This window comes from Sebastes fasciatus, chromosome 15 (genome assembly GCF_043250625.1).
Source record: "Sebastes fasciatus isolate fSebFas1 chromosome 15, fSebFas1.pri, whole genome shotgun sequence".
NCBI lineage: Eukaryota > Metazoa > Chordata > Actinopteri > Perciformes > Sebastidae > Sebastes > Sebastes fasciatus.
Window position 1 is genome coordinate 14,694,400 of NC_133809.1, and position 14,066 is coordinate 14,708,465.

The 14,066-nt window shown below is 39.5% G+C and overlaps 2 protein-coding genes across 5 annotated transcripts in view; one reads left to right on the forward strand and one right to left on the reverse strand.

Annotated features, from left to right (window-relative positions):
• LOC141783536 (protein TUNAR-like) overlaps positions 1-3,485 on the forward strand; it is an 80,075-nt gene extending 76,590 nt beyond the window's left edge. For all 3 annotated transcript variants that reach the window (XM_074660907.1, XM_074660908.1, XM_074660909.1), the window contains one exon: positions 1,289-3,485. In XM_074660907.1, coding sequence (XP_074517008.1) covers positions 1,289-1,525 — 237 coding nt within the window. In that variant the 3' untranslated portion in view covers positions 1,526-3,485. The remainder of the gene's footprint in view (positions 1-1,288) is intronic.
• klhdc2 (kelch domain containing 2) overlaps positions 1-14,066 on the reverse strand; it is a 214,670-nt gene that overhangs the window by 160,882 nt on the left and 39,722 nt on the right. The gene's annotated exons all lie outside the window — the stretch shown is intronic.

Below are 14,066 nucleotides of genomic sequence, written 5' to 3' on the forward strand. Positions count from 1 at the left end.
ACACACACACACACACACACACACACTCAGCGGTGTGTGAGATAGAGTAGAGCACCCTGCATGCCTGTGTGGGAAACCTTGTAACCATTTACTAATGATGTCGTGACGCAGCAACCTCTCGTTTCTTTTAATATAGCACTCAGACTTGCCAATGCATGACCAATAGGAAACGATCTGGCGTGCCATGATCGTCAGTAAAGGCGAGCTTTTTCTTCCCTGCACTAGGAATGTAAAGTGGTTTGTTTTTATCGGGCTTAAAATGGTTACTCCTTTTTAAGCAAAACAACACTGTGAAAAAATGCAATGTAATTGAAAACATTATCACTATCTGTGAGGCTGTAAGGCACAGCAGGTCTTTGAGCTAAATGCTATCTTCGTTATGCCAAATGATGTTCATAATGCTGATGTTTAGCAGGTATGATGTTTACGATGTTCCCACATTGTCATTATTTCTGCAGGTATTTGGTCATAAACCAAAGTATCGGAAAGATTTTGAATTGGGCTGAATGATGTTTCAAAGCTCTGCCAGGAAGCATCCTGATTTTATTTGCCCAAGAGTAGTGAAATATAAATATAGTCTAAAAGTACTGGAATCAGGATCAATTATACCCACCACATGTAAGTTTTTAACTGTGGAATGTAACTCCCCTAGGTTGCTAAAACCATAATTTTCCCTGAAAAATACCAACTTGTTCTCATTCCCAAGGCATAGGGTACTGATGTCACGCCCCTCAACGTGTGATACCGACGCAAAGGCACCCCTTGAGCGCCGGTAGAGGACCCCGCATGCCTTTGTGGGAAACCTTGTAACCATTTACTAATGATGTCGTGACGCAGCTACCTCATGTTTCTTAATAATACTCACCACATGTAAGTTTTGTAACTGTGGAAAACGTTAAGTTTTCACTTTACAAACGTAGAAATTTTAAGCCAAAACCATGATGTTTCTTCTTAAATCTAATTAAGTGGTTTTGTTGCCTAAACCTAAGCAAGCGTTTTTGTTTAAATTCACAACGTTAACCACGTGTTCACTGCAAATGTAAAGCGCCGCCAAGTGGTCCTGAGAAAGCGTCAGTATGTGTCGAGTTCGGATGACAACGTGTTAAAAGTACAGAGGACATGTCCTCGGTAGTAGTTGTGAGGGATTGGAAAATGAAAACCTAAACGAAACACCTGATGCGAAACGTCTCACTTCTCTCTCCGCATCCTTCAAATGCAGGTAAACAAGAAGTGCTAAAATTGAAATATATCCTCACATTTCTCCTTACTTTTCCTCCTCCCCTCCTAGATCCCAGTTATGACGGGAGCCTTCATGGACTCCTCGCCCAACGACGACTACAGCGGCGAGCACTCGCTCTTCAACTCCTCGGCCAGCGTCCACGCCGCCGCCTCTGCCGCCTCGGTACACGGCCAGCAGGACGAGTCGCAGTCCATGTCCAGCGACGCCATCTGGCTCTGGATCGCCATCATCGCCACAATTGGAAACATTGTGGTGGTTGGCGTTGTCTACGCCTGCACTTTCTGATGAACATATGCTTACAAAGACAAACACACACACATCCTGCTTTTTCTCTGGACCCGTGAGCGAGGCCACGCTTTGTAGACAGACACTCTCTCTCTCTCTATGTCTCTCTCTTTCTCTCTCTCTCTCTCTCTCGCGCACTTGGCTTTTGGATCAGTTTGAGCCCTAAGGGTGTGGAAGTTGTGACACTAGACAATGACATATAGACTACTATATTTCTTCATCAGAGGGGAAGACTGGGTCTTTGCTGCAGAGCATTTTTGGATGCTACAACTGGAAGTTTGAAAAGAAGCTCCTGTGTTCGACGGCTCTTTAGTTAAAAACAGAAACCGGCGCTCTCATCCAAGAATCAAAGGAACGTGTTTCTTTTTTTTCAGCTTAAGTTTGTTTCCATGTTTCTCCTCAGACAACACCCTCATTATAATGCGGAGATGAGAATGGAGATTAAATGGGGCTTAAAATTCAGGTTGATCCAGGCCATCTTAAACATCCACCAGATAGCTGCTTAGCAATTTAGGGCACTGCTGTTTAATTATGCAGCTGAACAGAGACGGTGGGTGTTAAAACATTTAGAAAGCGCTGGGATTATGTTCATGCCATGGAGGCAGCCCTGAGGCCCTAGCTCATTTAAGGACTAATTTGTGGATGCAACATATATAAAAAACAAACATGTATATAGTATCTAAACAGGACAGGAAACAAAGAAACACATTAAAATCTGCAATGCAATGCTAACTCAATTATACACAATGAATGGCTTTATGATTAGATGAGTGGTGTAAAACTAAGTCAAACTCTTTGAAATGAATGTTCTTATTGTTCAATATTTACAGTAATATTCACCAGGGATTATTAGAAAATCTAATTGTATCGTCATGGTCTGTTCAGTCATGTTTAGATATTATCTACAGATGTTAACAAAATACAATTAAAAGCACAAATTGAATCGCAAGATGACGTACCCTACTTTACTGACTGCACCTTATCGTTTTGTGTTGTTGTTTTCTGTAAAATGATTTATTATCACTTAATAGTGTCAACAGGGCATGGCAGATGTGGAAAATATACGTGTTCAAAACTAATTTAACACCAACAAGATCTGTAGTGAACTTTGTGATAAATGTATACTAAATGTGAGAAGGGAAAGGATGCCTCAGTTTGAAATGAAATGTTGTCATATATCAAGCTGTCCCTCTAAATTTGTCACTGTTCAGTAAATTAGTTTTGTGTTACTGTGGAGTCTGGAGGCAGCTGTCTCCATGGCAACCTATCCTCGTCCTAATTGGGAGCAACAACTTTACTGCGAGACTGAAGCATCAACCTGCAGCCACTGATGTTTTTTCTTCTGAGCATTCAATAATTGCTTGCACACAAAGAAAATCACAGGAAGTATTGCACTGGATTTACACAAATATTACATCTGGTAACCATTGCATTTTTTTAAACTTTAAATTATTTGTGCTTTGCTTACACTGTTTTATTTCCATGTTTTAAGCAAGCCACTGATGAAATGTTTTTTTTCTTTCTGAATGTGAATTCAAAGTCAGTGAGTAGTTTTATTTTATTGACAAACTGACTGATCTATATATTTAGACTGAGAGAGAAATAGAAAGAGAATCTTTTTTTTTTTCAGTAATCTTATGTTTCTTCTGGGATTTAGGAGATATTATCAATATGCTTTAGGTTAAAAGATATGAACCTGTCTTGTAAACACTACTGTACATGTTCAAATGGTCATACACTGCGAATTACAATACTAGCTTACTGTATCAACTGTGCCAATGTAAGGAGAAATTCAGACACACTGTTATTATGAGTACAATGTTCAAAGAAGGACTTTTCAAGCCTGTTATTTTTAATAAATGGTTGCTGTAGAAATACTGTATTTAGACATGTTGTAAACCACATACACAATGCTCCTTTTGTAAAGACATATGCTACTATTAAAATTTCTGTAATAACACATTTTAGTTTTTCTCTGTTGACAAAAGAAGCAGCTCCTCTGGACCTTAAGTGTCAAGTGAAGAATGATTCACTGGAAACGTTGTTGGCTGTAATGCAACCTTCTGGCTTTGTGCACTGTGCTCGATCATGCGAGAAGGTGTTTTAGCTCCATCTTTTCCCCGTCTGAATCACCTGGCGTTGTTCCTGGCGAAGCCAACCCACTGACAGACATCACCAGTCGCTGCTAAACCATGAGGTGAGATTGATGCTAAACTTAGATGGCGCCATCTGTCATTTTGACACAGGCACAAGTTGTTTAGAAACCACCTGGATTCCCTCCTCTGTGGACCCCTGCACCCCTCTATCTCTCTCTGTCTTCATACTGGTTTTGCTGAACCAACAGACTAAAAAAACATACAATATTAAATCAATGATAAAACAAAGATGATATTGCCTACCTAAAAAAAGGCACATTATTTAAAAAAAGAAATGCTTCAGGGCTTTTCTGTGTACAGTTGATATCCTATAATTTGTAAGTAGCCCTAAACATGAAGTACAGCTTAGGTTGATAGGGATGTCATCGCAGGTATGTGGTCACTAGATAAAAAAGTTAAGAGATCACCAAAGTCAAGACAATTAATCCTGAGAGGAACGTGGATGTCTGTACCAAGTTTTCTGGTAATCCATGGGGTAGATGTTGAGATTATAGACGGTATATAAGAAGTGGACATAATTACTGACATCACCCATTGGTTTGTGGACTGCCGTTTTGAAGCCTTGAGTTCGAGATTTTGGTCACCATCTTGGATTTTGGCCGCCGTCATCTTATTCTTTTGCAAACAGAAGTGACAGAAGAGGATGGAGCTAAGTTCAACCGAACGCTAAATAAGGCATTTTAGGCAACCAATAAGGTTATAGTTGACTTTCATGAACTGAAAACACACTGTGAAATGGTTAAAGATGTAAGATGAAAACACGGACAACTCCCAGACCGGACAACGCCGTGGTAGCGACCTGTCAATCACAAGGTAGCCACGCCCTAAAGCATCCCCTGCTTTATGGTCTATTTAACTCTAAATGGGACCATAATTTACTAAATGAACATCATGCTGTATTGAAGAAGACTTGAAACTAGTGATTGAGACCATAAAATCATATTCACAATATTTACTGAGGTAATAAATCAAGTGAGAAGTAGACTCATTTTCTCATAGACTTCTATACAATCTGATTTCTTTTTGCAACCAGAGGAGTTGCCCCCTGCTGGCCATTAGAAAGCATGCAAGTTTAAGGCACTTCTGTCATGATATTACTTTGGCAGTCTAGTGTTTCCTTTTGTTTCCTCTGTTTCCCTGCCCTTTTGTCTCCTGTGTGTTTTTCCCTGGTTTGTCTAGTCTGTCAGTGTGTTGGGAGGTGTGGCCTTCCTCCTCCTCCTCCTTCTTCTGGGCACACAACACACACCTCTGTAGTATATCTACCCCGGTTTTCCTGCCAGTCATCGCCAGATCGTTCCGTCGCCCTCAGTGGTATTAAACTAAATCAGGCTCCCTAGTATTTTGCTCTTGTCTTTGCTGTCGCTCTTGTTTTTGATTGTTTGGACTCACCTCGTTTTTTGCTCTGTGCTCAGGTCTGTTCACCTGCCAGCTGTGGCTGCTTCCAACCTGCCTGCTCACTCCTGCACTCTGCTCCTCCTCAACCTGGAACCCTGCTGTAGTTAATTCCTGCCATTTCACTCTCTGACGCCATTCCACCGCTCGGAGCTGTTGTGGATTCATCTGTTCCTCCGGAAGGATTTCTGGACACCCCCTCCCCGTGCCCCCGTTCCGTATATTAAGTATTGACTTTGTTTCTGCATATTGCGGACCACCAGGAACCAATTAGCTCTGTTCATTGAACATTTATTATCTGTGTAAATAAATTATCTTTGTTCACCTTTAAAGAATTGAGTCTGTGTCTGCATTTTGAGTTCAAGCTATTGTTGTAAACCAGAACATAACAACTTCAGCATTGGCTTCACTTTTCAGACCTGGAGGTTGCTTCCTGGATGAGATGACCTGCTGGTCATCTGTGCCAAATTTGATGACAATCCATTCCGTAGTTGTCAAGAGATTTCACAAAAAAATGTCAATTTGCTGGAGGGAAGAGACAGGGGATCATTAGGATTCATCCTCTGGGAACCATGAATGTTTGTGCAAAATGTTATGGCAATCAACCAGTAGGCTACTGTAGTTCTTTAGATACATCAGTCTCAACAACCAACAGGCCACCTGACCGACATTGCGATCCCTAGATCCTTGCTGACTTAAAAAACTAAATTTGTTAAAACAATATTAGTAAGATGATTTTGTCTATTTACAAAAAAAGAAATGCTTCTTTACTTTCTCTGTGTACAGTCAATACATTTGTTCTGTAAGTTAAAGATCCACTGCCAACCAAAATGATTAAGTAATCCAACCTTTTTTTATCATGACTTTCCACTTTTACTGAGATCCACAGCATCACAGGTGCTTTTATAACTGTAACAATCATATCCAGAACGGCTTACTCCCAGAAGTTAGTGGTTGCAAATCCCTGTCACCCTGGGGAGAAGTGATGTCAAATACATTTAGAGATCACATTCATAATTCCATGAAAGTGTAGGCTACTGCTCAACCTTTACGCCATCTCACAAACTGAACCAGCCCTTTTCCACACTGAAAAGGCAGCTTGGTTTCATAATGTCTGGATCAGCTCCCTTCAAATTCGCCACGGGCCTTTCTGATCCCCCTCAGCCGAGGAGATAGAGCTGTAAGTAAAGTCGGCTGCACACGATCCTTGAACAACCTTCACATTGCTTCCGCTGCTTGTTGTGCTTTTCTTCTTTATCCGATCAAGTGACTCAATTGTGGGAAGTAAAAAAAAAAAAAAAAGCCCCAGGGGGCTCGCCACAGCCGCCGACTCCTAGAGGCAAGGGAGTCTCAAAAAATTCCTTCGAAAGAGCGAGATGAAATGGATAACCATTGACCTTGCCTGGGCTAATCTATGCTAATGCATGGCAATTATTAGACTTTCAGGTGAAATCCACAGTGGCTAAGACTTCATTTATATGGAGGCTGCCTTTGCCTGTGAATAATAGATAATGTCGTTAATTTAAAGCCAGGGTGAGATTAATCGGTCTGAAAGTATGAGGAGAGGAGAGGAGAGGAGACGAGAGGAGAGGAGACGAGAGTAGAGGTTGTCGTCTCCTCCTCTGTTGCCCCCAAGTCTCACAGGATGTAACACTTCAGCCCAACTCCTGACCAGTGGAGAGTGACAGCCTGGTGATGAGGTGCTGGGTATGCTAATGTATGCCAAGCCGCTTAGACACATCTTGTCAAACTGTCACTTCAGAGACACATGAGAGCGTACAGTATGGGTCTATACGTACCCTGTGCCTCAACAAAGGCTATACATTACCATCTATTTAATTTGTCACATCAATATGCCCATAACAGTAAATTGTTATTTGTGAAAAAGCGTTGCAACAGCAAGAGGGGGGAGGAAGGAGAGGACGTCTATTACGGCGTGCAAGTGTCTGGGCTCACAGTATATGTGGGTGTGAGTAACACTGGAGCTCTTCAGTATCATCAGGAGGCTGCATGCAGCTTCAACACACACTTATCTGTCAGTGAATACCGAATCATGCAGGAATGAAAAACACAAATACACAACAGTGTTTGTTCTTATTAGTTCTTATTTACAATGATTCCTCACTGATCATAATATGATTAGACCAACTTATCATGAGAGGACTGGCACCTAATCATCATTAATTTAAAACTCAGAAAACAAACCTTATAGCAGATCTATGCCTGGATGGCAGTTATGCAATGTAACTAAGTACATTTACTCACTGTACTTAGGTACAATTTTGAGGTACTTGTACTTTATTTGAGTTTTTCCATTTTCAGCTTCATGCTTCCACTCCACTACAGCTCAGAAATATTTATTACTTTTTACTCCACTACATTTATCTAACAGCTGTAGTTACTTTACAGATATATATTTTGTATTAATAATCTGAATCAACTAATAAATATATATATTATTGTAGATTAAGCTGCCGAGTAGTTAAGTATTTAAAATTTGAAACACCATAACCAGCTGCAATAGCAAAGTGATGAACACGTTAATGCAGCAATAATTCTAATCCATAATATCATATATATTATTCTGGCATGGGCCATTCTGCTTAATAAAAAGTACTTTTACTTTTCATACTTTATAGTTCATAGTGATTCTAATACTTTTGTACTTTTACTTAAGTAAAATTGCAGGAATGTGGGAATTTTACTTGTAACAGAGTATTTCTACACTGTGGTATTGCTACTAATTGCCACTAATTAATGTATTAATAATCAGATACAATATAGTAAAACACAGTTGTAATAATACAAAACATGTCTTTATAGGAGATATCTTATTTGTTTGCAAATACTGTATACAAATAAGCACTTTAAAATGTCTGTAAATGTGCTTACAACTACATTATAGTGTGTTAATGTATATATAGTGTTTATAAATGCTAAATAGAGGGGTTAAAGTAGTGTTTTTTTTCTTTTAAGAAGCTGTAACTCTGCAGACAAACATATAGATGCTATGACCAAGTTGTTCTTTATACTACAAGTGTTGCTGGAGTTCTGTCCTGTCAAGATTATTTCCTTCCTCCTGCTACAAACTATATCACACTTTCTAACATACTATATGCTGCTAACAGAGCTGACAGAGCTACCTACAGTGCTGTCCCACAAGTTGACAAACTGGACCAAACTCTCAAAAAGTTGGCTTGGTCTTTTCAGACCTTGAGATGATTTGAGAGTTTTCTAACTTTTGCACCTCACCAGATGCATTAGACACGGAGCTATTTTTCTATAATGATGTTACCAGCAGTCATCAGCATCCGGACATGGGAATAGTTGTGCAGCAGGGACCTGAGGTCAAAAGTTTAATGGCAATCCCCAGGTGAATGAGCTCATTGCAGCAGACCACAATAGAGGGGAGGTAATGGAGATACATTAGTTTGCTTCATGTAAGTTAATTTGGTTTTCTGACTAATGGGATTAGGTTGTTATCGGAATCAGTAATGGACTTTTCCTGTGTTTGAGGTCACTTTCCAAGAATAAGAAAGAGTGCTTGTTCCCATCAGATCCACAGCTGGCCTCCACTCCACGACATATTTGTTGAACTCTGATCCAAAGAGGCACTGATATGGCACAAGGTATCAGAGCGTAATATGAATTATGCTGTGTTTGCATCATCTGTAATCGACTCTGACGTTGGAATGATAGATGTAACTGCTTGAGCGCACAAGCAGGATGGAGTTTTATTCTCCGGTCCGATGACGACGTGAGGAACTGACAGCTGTCATCACACTAACAGAGATTTTACAGAGATTTCCCCAACTGTCTGGCATTGTGTGCCTCTTGGTAACATACAAGAGGGAAGAAAGGTTGGCGAGAAAATGATTTTAGGTGGGCTGCTACCATGGCAACAGCAGGCTATAATGGATTTGGACGGCACCTTTTGGCTTGTGGCAGCCATTTCTGGACCTTGATTTTGCTTGTTTCTATCTTGGGTTTTCCTCTTTCTCTCTCACACACAAATACGCCCTCTAATGATGCTGCTCATTACAGATGCAATAACCTCTGATGAGGAGCTCACAGAGCAGCACCTTCAGCTCTGACTGAGCAGAACGATTAAACAAGATGATAAGCCCCTGCAGAAATTGACACAGAGTAGTTAACTGATGATGTGCACCCGCAATAAGATTCAATTTGTTAATTTCCCTCCAAAAAAGAGTCATAATTGAAAGCCCCCCCCCACTGATTAATTTAGTATAGTTGCCATTTGTTAAGACACAAAATGCAGGCGAGATGTGAAAGAAATCACATGTAATCCACTTGTGCATTAAGCTTTCCTTTCTACCTCCAATCGCATGGGATGGTAAATAGTGTGCCAAGTGTGACAGGGAACAGAAAGTCTTTAATGCAATCCCGGGGGCTCCGCCACCCCCTGACGCTGCAGCAGCCTCGGTGAAAATGCTTCATTACTGTTACTCCATGATGGGAGCTCAGCATTACCCGTCATCCAAAAGGCAGGAGCCCTATTCTTTTGATTTAATATGGCTGGGTCTCTCTCTCTCTCTCTCTCTCTCTCCCTCTCTTCTATGAGGCAGGAAGAGAGACAAAGCATCCTTCTCTGCCTGTCATCTCATATAGAAAACATCCTTAGAAAGAGAAGGCAATTTATGAGGAAGCTGCCCTTTGAACAAGATGGATACAGCCCTGCCCTCCTGTGCCCTGAGCCAAATCTCTTACATATTAAGCTTATTGCTGTTATTATTTTCTTATACAACACTCATTTTTATCAAGGACAGTGACAGAGAGCAAAGCCATGGCGGCCGATTCATAATACAGGAACACTGATGTTGCCAGGTGGCAGCCACGGCGGCCGCTGTTCACTGTCTGACAGCACAGTAATGCATACCATGTTCACTTCAGTTAGTGCTAGCATGCTACATTTGCTGACTAGCACTAAACACAAAGTACAGCTGAAGCTGAATGGAATGCCATCAGTTTTGCAGGTATCTGGTCAGAAACCAAAGTGGTGGACACGTTTAAATTTTGACCTGCTGGTTGCGCCGGATGAAAAGTTAAGCCAAGGAAAGTTTATTTATTTAGCACCATGTATTGCACCTTTCACAACAATAATTCACGTTGACAAAAAACGTTTGACAAAATGTTAGACAAAACAAACACAGGGCTTTCATCCAGGAGACCGCTGTTCGTGTCCCATGTGGAACCAACAACGTGTTGCTTGTCTTTGTGTTCACAATGTTAAGTTTCACTTTCACTTTACAAACAGTCATTTTAAGCCAAACTATGATGTTTGCCAAATGTTTTAGTTTGAACTCACAGTGTTAACCACGTGTTTACTTCGACCATAGTGGAGTGTCATAGTTTGACCTTAGACTGTATATAAGAAGCGGACGTAGTTACTGTGACGTCACCCATTGGTTTGCAGACTGCTGTTTTGAAGCCTCGAGTTCGGCATTTTGGCCGTCACCATCTTTTGTTTTTTGCAACCAGAAATGAAACGAGAGGGTGGAGTTAAGTACAACCGCTACGCCTTAAAGCAAACCCTGCTTTATGGTCAATTTTCTCTAAATGGGACCATAATTTACTAAATGAACATCATGCTGTATTGAAGAAGACTTGAAACTAGCCATTGAGACCATAAACTCATGTTTACAATGTTTACTGAGGTAATAAATCAAGTGAGAAGTAGGGTCATTTTCTCATAGACTTCTATACAATCAGACTTCTTTTTGCAACCAGAGGAGTCGCCCCCTGCTGGCTATTAGGAAGAATGCAAGTTTAAGGCACTTTCGCATTGGCTTCACTTTTCAGACTGAGAGATTAACCACTGAGTTTGACATGCTAAAATACCCAGTGTGTTAGAAAGTTGGGATGAGAGCGGGTTGAAATACAACCAGCACAGCTGTTCTTATGCTGTAGGCTACAATGAAAGTCACAGGCAAACTTCTTCAATCATTAATCATTAAGTAGACATGACGTTTGATCTATAAGCAGATGTAACATTAAATGTAGGTACCAGAGGAGTTGTGGGAATAAGATGCCCATCCCTCAGCAGACCACCGCCACAGCTCTGTCACTACACTGAATATGATTTGATATCAGCATGCAGAACATGCAGCCTGTCACCATGGAGACTGACATGTATCACTCCGGTTGCCTGACGCACCCATTGGCAGACACAGTTGAGCCTCACTTACTTGGTTGCTGGCCAAAATTAAAGTGGAAACCACTCTGGGGGCTAATAGGGGATCCATTGAACAGAGAGCGAAGACAAGTTAAGAGACAGATGGACTGTCTGACAGAAAATGACAGGATGATTGAGAAGAGCAAAAATGCAAGAGAATGGGGAGGAAGAGGATCGGGATTAACAGTGGAAACCTCTGTCCATTTCTCTGTGTTGTGATGAATGCGTGACAGGTGTTCTCTCAGAGATTGATCGATGCTGATCTTTGTCATCTCTTGCTCACTCTGAAACACTGTTTCCTGTTTTCCTATATCTACCATGTTATTTATGATTCATGACACCTGTAAGGTCAGTATCTAAAGTAACAGTACTATGGTGTAAAAATACTCCGTTACAAGTAAAGGTCCTGCGTTAAAGTGTAGTAAAAACACACAAGTATTATAATTGAAATAAAACATCAAAAGTACTTATTAGGGAATTTAAGTTGATTTTAAAGGATCAAGAAAATAGCACTCTTGGTCAGTGTGATTGCTAAATGTTTCACTGAAATGTTTTTAAAATTATAACTATTTTATGCATTATAACTATGTTTATGTATTACATATAAACTACTAATTAATATTAGTTGTATTTGCCTATTTGTATTGTTTGTGTTTATTGTTGTAACAATGCATATGCTGCAGTCTTGGCCAGGTCACTCACTTTTACCTGATTAAATAAAGGATATACATATACAGTATATATATACGTATATATATATATATATATACATATATATATACATATATATATATGTATATATACATTGTGAAGAATGGCCCGTGTAAGTGTTTAAATTCTTATTACCAGTTGTAGGAAGTACTGTAACCAAGAAAATATACCCAAGTACTGTACTTAAGTGCGATTTTGTGGTACTTGAGGTACTCACTTTCTGCTACTTTATACTTCTACTCCACTACTATGCAGAGGCAAATATGTACTTTAAGTATAAAGTAGCAGAAAACTACTTAAGTACAGTACATAAATAAATGTAAATATACTTAATAACTTCTTAAGGTTACAGTGTATGTTATCAGATTTTAGACAGGTCAGATGAGATAATCCACAAATTCACATGCTCACAGACCAAATATTTCAGTAGCCTGAGACAAATATCACGTCTGATGACAGTCACAGGGACGCAATGTGTGTGTGTTTAAGTATTGATTAATTATTTCCATACATGCTCTAATGTGCATGTGTGTTTTCAAAAGAGGAGAGCCCAGCTCTCCCTTTCAGTATTTTGTCTACTAAATGTCCAGCCTCAGAACAATTTATATTTCATCCAGTAGAGGGCTCCATATCAATATTTTTGATGAGGGTGAGGAGGGTAAACGGTACATGCATTTTATACTGCATACTGTATAATCAAAATCAACTTTTTTGGCAAACAAACGAGGAATTTGTCTTCAGTTTTCAGTAGTTCTAAATATACTCACACTTGTATCTACTGTATATACATACAGGACAAGTAATAGATTATTTTAATTCTAATATTGATGTGTTTAGTTGATATGGTACAAGATATACTGTATTTCTATAGTTTAATTACAGGAATAAGAAGCAACTTATTTGAAAGATGGTTGAAAGAGTGAAAGAGTGAAAGTTTTAACAAAATAAATTTTTCATTGCATCAGGTTTTCTAAAAGTTCTCCTTTTTAGGTAGAAGAGGTGTTTCAGGGATATAGAGGAGACAAGTTAGTGATATGCAGCAGCAATTCCCTCTGTGAGTATCACCATACTATCAGAAGTCATTCAGTAAAACAAGCAGTCATCATCTCTTTTGTCCCTCTGAGGGTAACATTTGTTGTCTGTCAGTCAGCATCGGAGTGAAAAGACACATTATTTGACTGTCTAAGACAAGACATGCCTGTCTGTTTGTCTGTCTGTCTGTCTGTTTGTCTTACATTGTATTTTAGTTTTCATTTATCAGACATACCTTTGAATGAGGTATGTCAATTATTAAAACATTTAATTGCGCTTAATCGCACGATTGTCCATAGTTAATTATGATTAATTGCAAATTAATCACACATTTTTTATTTGTTCAAAATGTATCTGAAAGGGAGATTTGTCAAGTATTTAATACTTTTATTGGAGTGGACAAATGTGCTTATTTTATGCAAATGTATGTATATATTTATTATCGGAAATCAATTAACAACACAAAACAATGACAAATATTGTCCAGAAACCCTCTCAGGTACTGCATTTAGCATAAAAAATGTGCTCAAATCATAACATGGCAAACTCAAGCCCAACAGGTAACAACAGCTGTCAGTGTGTCAGTGTGCTGACTTGATTATGACTTGCCCTAAACTGCATGTGATTATCATAAAGTGGGCATGTCTGTAAAGGGGAGACTAGTGGGTACCCATAGACCCCTTTTTCATCATATATCTTGAGGTCAGAGGTCAAGGAACCCCTTTGAAAATGGCATTGGCAATAGCATTTTCAAATGTTGACAAAGTAGACTCACTTAGAAGTTATGTAGTTCACTAAAATCATTTGTGAGTCATAACAACAATTTCGCAATTACGTTGCTTTCTCCCACATAGTTTACCTCTCACTCCAACCTCACTCAGTTCTTCTCTAAACTATTAACACCCACATCTAGAGACGCAAGCTCTCAGCCTGGTCGCTACACATAAACATGTTTATTTCACCATAAATGGCAGATGTCCGGGCGTATGCTAAACTGTTTTTTATTTGTCCTGACATTCAACTTACATAATGAAAACAAAACTATAACCCAGACAAC